The 7,368-nt window shown below is 49.9% G+C and overlaps 1 protein-coding gene across 2 annotated transcripts in view; it reads right to left on the bottom strand.

The window, feature by feature from the left end:
- Positions 1–6,618: 6,618 nt before the first annotated feature.
- PUS1 (pseudouridine synthase 1) overlaps positions 6,619–7,368 on the bottom strand; it is an 8,669-nt gene continuing 7,919 nt past the window's right edge. For both annotated transcript variants that reach the window (XM_004709625.2, XM_045296825.1), the window contains exon 6: positions 6,619–6,935. In XM_004709625.2, coding sequence (XP_004709682.2) covers positions 6,885–6,935 — 51 coding nt within the window. In that variant the 3' untranslated portion in view covers positions 6,619–6,884. The remainder of the gene's footprint in view (positions 6,936–7,368) is intronic.

The raw sequence follows: 7,368 nt of genomic DNA, 5'->3' as shown, positions 1-7,368 counted from the left end.
GGCCGCGCCGATCCTGGCCGCACGGGGGCGCCAGAAGCCACGGCCGCCAGGGAGACGTCGAGGAAGTGGGGAGCGTCGAGACTTCGACGGGCTAGAGCGGCCGGGCGGGTCGCCGGCCAACCGGCCTGGGTTGGGCCCAGTAAAGAGAGAAATGAAGGAGACGTAAAGCGGCACCGACTGCCATTCCTGCCACACGCATTGATGGAGCGCCGACTGTATGCCTGGCGTGGGCGGGGCATGCCGCCCCCCTCAGAACGCCAAGCTCTGCGGCCTCCGGAGCTTCTTTCTATCCCTGGAATGGGAGAAAGGCGAGGCGAGGCAAGCCCTAAACACAAAAGGGGTGAGAAATGACCCTCGCAAGGCGTCAACACGGAGCATCATGATAAGCAGGGCGAAGATTGAGGTTGGATCCACAATCAATGTCCATAGACGCAGCAGTCAAGAAATCAAATGACATGCTGCGGCATTGGGCAAACCTGCCACACTTCCAAAAGATGCCATTTTCGTCTGGCAAGACCCTAAGTTTCTATCTACCAAGCCGGGGGTGGGGTGAGGGGCAGGTGAGCAAAGAGACCTGGGGGTCTTTCACTGAGCACTACCCGCGCAGGGCCGGGGTTGGTCTGTCCTGCTCCCTGCCCAGCTGCAGAGGGGTGGAGACGCTGTCCGTGCCAGGTTCTGCTGCTCAGTCACTGCCCACAGGAACTGCCCGTGTGTGGCGTTTGTCTGGTAGGGCTCTGTCCTGCATTCTGGCCACACCTACCGGTCCGTCCCCTGCACACCCATCTGGTCCACAGTCTTTCAACATGATTCCAGCTGAGGTGGGAAGGAATCAGGAAGGAACCAGGCTGCCCACCAGCTCCTTGGTTCTGCAGGCCAAGGGGGTTCTGGGGGTGGGCCGGGGAGGGGAGGGGGACTAGCCTGCCTGGAGGGCATCCCGCTGCCTCAACCCCCATCTCTGGTCATTAAACATCTGTATATATTTTAAAAAGCCATTTTGAGGGCTCAAGTTTGCCCTCGCTTGGTCATGGTCATGGTATTTTCAGTTGCCTCATATGCATGTCCAAACTGGACAATGAATAAAGAAGCCCAAAGTAGGTTTAATGTCTTCACATGACGGTGGTGGTGGTGAGGAATTTTAAGTGTACTATGGACTGCCAGAACAAAATTGAACCTGGAAGGAGTACTGCTAGAATACTCCCTGGATGTACACTGGTACAGGTAGGGACTGGAAACACAGGGAATCCAGGGCGGATGATCCCTTCAGGACCAGTGGTGTGAGTGGCGATACCGGGAGGGTAGAGGGAGAGTGGGTTGGAAAGAGGGAACCGATTACAAGGATCTATATGTGACCTCCTCCCTGGGGGACGGACAACAGAAAAGCGGGTGAAGGGTGACGTCAGACAGGGCAAGATATGACAAAATAATAATTTATAAATTATCAAGGGCTCATGAAAGCGGGGAGTGGGGAGGGAGGGGCAAAATGAGGACCTGATGCCGGGGGCTTAAGTGGAGAGCAAATATTTTGAGAATGACGAGGGCAATGAGTGTACAAATGTGTTTTACACAATTGATGTATTGTATGGATTGTGATGAGTCGTATGAGCCCCTAATAAAAGGATTAAAAAAAAAAAAAAGAATACTCCCTGGAAGCAGGGGTGGCCAGAGTTCATCGTATGTCCTTTGGCCATGCTTTCAGGAGGGACATCATGCTTGGTAACATAGAAGGTCAGAAAAAATGAGGAAGACTCTCAGTGAGGTGGACTGACATAGCACCTGCCAAAAATGGGCTCATGCGTAGCAATGATTGTGAGGAGAACAGAGAACCAGACAGGATTTTGTTGTACGTTGAGACTATGAGTCAGCACTGACTCAATGACCCTCACCATAACAAGGCCCCAAGCGTGGAGCCACTATGCCAGAGGAAAACTGGGGCAGTTCAGAGTTCAGGCTCAGATAAGTGTGATGAAGGTATATGTTTGGTATTCCAGAGGAAATTTCAAACAGCAAAAAATAGGAGCCAAGATATTTGTAACAAACAAACAAACACAAATAAGCTCATGCAAAAATGTTCTACCACTGTGAAATGACAAATAGTTATTGGGAGTTTATAGTTGAAGTTATTGAATATAAAATAGATGATCTGAAATATAAATGCCTATCTAATCCACAATTTTAAAACTTAAAATAAAACATGTACATGAATGTTCGTAGCAGCGTTCATAACCAAAAACTTGGAAAACCCAAATATCCATCAACTCAAAATATGGGTAAACTTGGCTTCTGGCAAGATGTCAAACCAGCACACACACTGATGCTGCAACACAGACATGCACACTTACCAAGGAAGTCTACCTGGTAAACAGAGCATGTGTATTGAATACTAATAGACGTGGTCCATCCTCTCGGGGGAGTTTTGTTAGGTGCCGTCGAGTTGATTCTGACTCATAATGACCTCATGTGGCACAGTTGTACTTCCCCGATGGTTTTCCGGCTGCCATATATATGGAAGCAAATGACCAGACTTTTCTCCCACAAAGCCCCTGGATGGGTTCTGACCACGCTGACTTTTCCGTTTGAAACTGAGCTCGTAGCCATGGCGCCAGGAGGGCTCCGAGTGGAGCTCTACTTAGTCATAAGCAGGAGTGACGTTCTGATATATGCTGCAATCTGAATGGATCTCAAAAGCACGATGCTGAGTGAGAGGCCAGCCACAGAGATGGCAGATTACTTGACTCCATTTATCTGAAGCCCATGACAGGCAGCAAGCCTGCAGAACAGCAAGCAGATTCCTGGTTGCCAGAAAGTGGGGGGTAAGGGAAAAGAAGTAGGGAGCAACAAAGTATAGGATTTTGTTTCAGACTAGTGAGAATTTCTGCAATTGGTGGTGATAAATCCACAACTTGGAAACACGAGGGGGCTTCAAAAAGTTGTTGGGAAATGCCATTACCATTTACTTAATTCCGGTTCTCTAGAAACCTTTTGAAGCTCCAGCTACTGAAAACCACTAAATTGAATGCTGGAAAACATTGGTTCTCAACCTGTGGGTCATGACCCCTTTGGGGCTTGCACGACCTTTTCACAGGAGTCGCATCACAGTAGCAAAATGACAGCTATGAAGTCGCAACAAAAACAATTTTATGGTTGGGGGTCACCACAACATGAGGAGCTTTTTGAAAGGGTCAAAGTCACAGCATTAGGAAGGTTGCGAACCACTGCTATCGAAGATGAATGTTATGGTAGATGAATGGTATTTCACCAAAAAGTTATTAATAAAACAACAAAATATAGGCTAAGAAATGAAAATTATAGGGGTCAGAGTGGAGATCCAAAGGCCATCTGTGGATAATTGGACATCCCCTCACAGAAGGGTCACAATAAAAGAACGAGACAGGGTGCAGCACAGCACTGACAGAACACACAACATTCCTCTAGTTCTTTTAACGCTCCTCCCACCCCATGGCCCCAGATCTACCTTACAAATCCAGCTAGACCGGAACATGTTCACTGGTACAGATAAGAGCTCTCGACACACAGAATCCAGGACAGATAAATCCCTCAGGCACAGCAACGGGAGTAGCGATACCATGAGGGTAGGGGCAAGGTGGGGGGAGAAGGGGGAGAAACAGGGAATGGACTACAATGACCAACATGTAATATCCACCCCCCTCCCCAGGGGGACAAACAACAGTAACATGGGTGAAGGGAGATAGGGGGCTGTGTAAGATATGAGAATAAGAACCATTTATCATTTATCAGGGACCGATGAGGGTGGGAGGGTGGGGGAGGGAAAAAAGAGGAGCTGATACCAAGGGCTCAAACAGAAATATTTTGAACATGATGATGGCAACATATGTACAAACGTGCTTGATACAATTGATGTATGGATTGTTATAGGAGCTGTAAGAGCCCCCAATAAGATGATTTATGAAAATGAAAAATAAAATCTTCAAATATGAAAAAAACCCTTCATATATAGGAAGTTAAGAACTTGACCCCTTGGCAAAATGCAGGTACAAAGACCTGTGCTGACATTGAACATGCTGAGAGCTTTCAAAGGAATGAAATGGGTGTACATATGGCAGTTAGAGGGGATAAAGGACTTAGTAGAGAGAAGCATTTACCTTGTTAGCAACAAAGAGAGACCTGTGTGGTACACGGAGCTTTCGCAGGGGGCACCCTGCAACCCCCGCCATTTTTAGGGTACTTTGGGCATCACAAGTAAAATCAACAGACTTAAAACCAAGCTCCCCGGACATTCCTGTAGACTACCCACCCAGCTCGTCAAGGCCCAGAGCAAATGTCTAGTCCAATCTTCTTACCCTGCCCAATTATGCCCCCCAGTGGGGTTTCTACACTCAAAACATAACCTCCCTCCCTCGGCTGCTTTGACCAGTGGCCTCTCACGTACAAATGCCCCACATAGCTTCCCTCCCTTGGTCCTACCAAAGGTCTCCCGTCTACTCTCCTCAGTCAGCCACTTGAAAAGATGTGCCCCTTCCTGCTGTGCACACCCGTCTTACACATCCCATCCCAGCTGTTCCAGCTCACGACCCCTCAGCCCTGTCTGCCCCTCCCTCCCGCCTTCCCTTGCTAATAGAATGTTGATTTGTGCCTCGCTGAGAGAAAAGTAGTCCTCGGCTCCCATAAGCAGGAGGTGGTGCTGAGGCGAAAGGTGGGGGGACAGGAAAATGACCATCTAAGAATGCTTGTTCAAGTGGGCAAGTCTAAAGGACACAACCCTTCACCATTCCCACCTAAGGTCCCGCCATGTTGTGACAGGGAACTAACTCAAGCCTCAAAAGTGCCTGCACCCTTAAACTGGGGTCTGCCAATAGCAATGGAAACAGAGTGGCCGCCCTGGACTTGTGGAAGTGGCGGTCATTAGACCTTGTGGTGAACCCCTGGATTGGTGGGTTCCCAGTGGAAAGGGACCCAGAACACCATATCTCTAGCACCTCAATGTCCCACTGCCTCCGTGCCCACCCCCAGCAGTGATGTGCTAGGTTTTGATCTGTTGGGTAGGGGTGTGAACTTGGAAGAACCCTTCCAGGGACTTTCCCCTGGCACCAACCCCCATGCTGCGGGGAAACAGCCCAACTGGATGGGAGATGGAACTTAAGAAGCAATAGCTCGGCGGGTGCGGTTCCTGGTGCGATGTACTTGCACAGGGACTCCTCACACCGACAGTGTCCACGGTGAGGTCCTTAGAAAACGGATGTTACAAGTGCAACACCTTATACCCCAGGGGGATGGCTGACAATGAGGTACTCTGCTGTGTTGAAGGGGTTTGTGTTTCCCTGCCTTTAGTTTGTTTTGTTTGTCTCCTTCTCTGTGAGTTCGTTTGTTGCTGTTGTGGGAGTGGTTGGTCTTAGGAGGTTTTGAATTTGTCATAATATGCCACCAAAATAAACCAGTCATACATATCCCAGGGGCAAGGAGATGGATTACGGGCCTCTACTGAACTCCAGCCCAAAACCAAGAACAGTTAGTTCCAATAACCTGACCCTGCTTGAAAGCCACCTTCGTGCAATGATCACTGATGATAAGGGTGTTTCCGTCATATGTGGTAAAGAAAGCAGATGCTTCCCAGCTATCAACTGGCTTTGTATCTGGGGTCTCAAAGGCTTATATGCAAACAAGCAGCCATCTAAGGGAAGACTCAACTAAGTCCACATGGAAAGAAGCATACCAGCTTGTGTGATCCGAAGACAACAATAACAAAATTCAAATATGACAAAGGGAAAAGTATCAGACTCTAAATTGCGAAGACCCAATTTGGAGAAGGCCATGGAGGACAGTGGGAGCCCAAAACCCATGTGCAGAGTCCATAGCCCGATTAAGCCGCTGGCAGATCCCGAGATTCTTCTGGGCATTGCTTGCCTGCTCCATGACCAAAATCTCTCCCCTGGCCTCTGAATGAAGTGGTCTTTTCTTCCTTACCCACTAATTGTATTTTTATCTCTGTATTATTTTATCCTTACTTGACCTTTTTCTGTTAGGTTTTCCAGTTGGCGAAGCACAGGAGGAGTCAGGGCACAGAGCTAAGAATGGATGTAGGGGGTTTATAGGGGAGGGAGCTAACAATGTATGTGGGAGGGGAGAGAGCACTCTCTAGAACTCATGATTACACACACAATTTAAAAGTGATTTACTCATGAGCTGGGGGGGCAATTTTCTAAAACTGATTGTAGGAAGGATTATACAACTCTTCTGGTCACAGTTGAAATACTGAATTGTGTGACATGTGGATTAAATGCCCATAAAACTGTTTTAAGAAACCACAACACTAAGCAGACTGAGAGGAGGGAGGCATCCACCTCCTGGGTTTCCTGTCCCCAACTCTGTAGGTGGTTTCCCCTTGTGTGTGCTGCGCAGGCCTGTCCACGGGCAGGCACCACCCTTGGACTGAGACTGCTCATCGGAGCCAATAGCCACCCACCTGCCGGCCCACCTGCTGGCAGAGCCCGGGCCTCAGCCACAGCCACCTCCCTTGTCCTCGGTAGTCAGCGTGCTCCCCAGGCAGCCAGACGTCATGTACTCAGGACGTACCATCACCCACACCCCCGTCTACCATGCAGGTGTGGGGAGCTTCTGAGCAGAAGAGTTGGCAATGGAGGATCACGTTCATAAAATTCATATTTTAATAAGAAAATCGTCTCTAAAAAAATAGGGCCTCTCCTGCAGAGGTGGGCACTCGGCAAAGGCGCTATGTAGAGGTGGGTGGCGCTGGAGTCAAGAGTCAGAGTGCTGTGGCACGCTGGGACCCTGAGTGTCAGAGTGGGCCGGCAGTGCAGATGTGTCTGGAGCACGTGGCCCAGATCCTTGCCCCCACTGTGAGGGTCAGGCAGGCATCCTGGTCCTGGAGGGGCAGCCTCCAGGGCCTCTCAGTCGGTGTCTCCTTCCCCCTCGTCACTGCCCCCCATGGGGCTGGGAACCTGCAAAACAAGCGCAGAAAACAATTGTGCAGGAGTGCCTCCCAGGGGCTACCTCTCGCCAGGGAGGAACCTCTGGTGGGCTTCTGGCTTCTGCCCAGCCGGGTCTTGTGATAGGATGTCAGCACTTGGAGCTCACAGAAATGTATGCTGGCCACCCCACCAACCCGCCCTCAGCAGAGAATGGGATGAATCATATTCCTACACTCATGTTCATCCGGAAGCTATGAATAGGTCTTCACTGGGGAACTGGGTCTCCGCAGCTGATCAAGTTCCAACAAAGTCATCCTGGAGTGGGGAGGCCCTACACCCAGGAATGGGGTCCTCGGTGGAGGCGAGAGGCCAGAGACACAGGGACATGCCACGTGAGGAGAGGCAGAGAGACACAGGGACATGCCACGTGAGGAGAGGCAGAGAGACACAGGGACATGCCACG

The sequence above is a fragment of the Echinops telfairi genome, unplaced genomic scaffold (assembly GCF_000313985.2).
Source record: "Echinops telfairi isolate 266 unplaced genomic scaffold, ASM31398v2 ScPeMD7_7412;HRSCAF=8450, whole genome shotgun sequence".
Lineage (NCBI taxonomy): Eukaryota > Metazoa > Chordata > Mammalia > Afrosoricida > Tenrecidae > Echinops > Echinops telfairi.
This window is presented reverse-complemented; position numbering and strand designations above follow the sequence as displayed.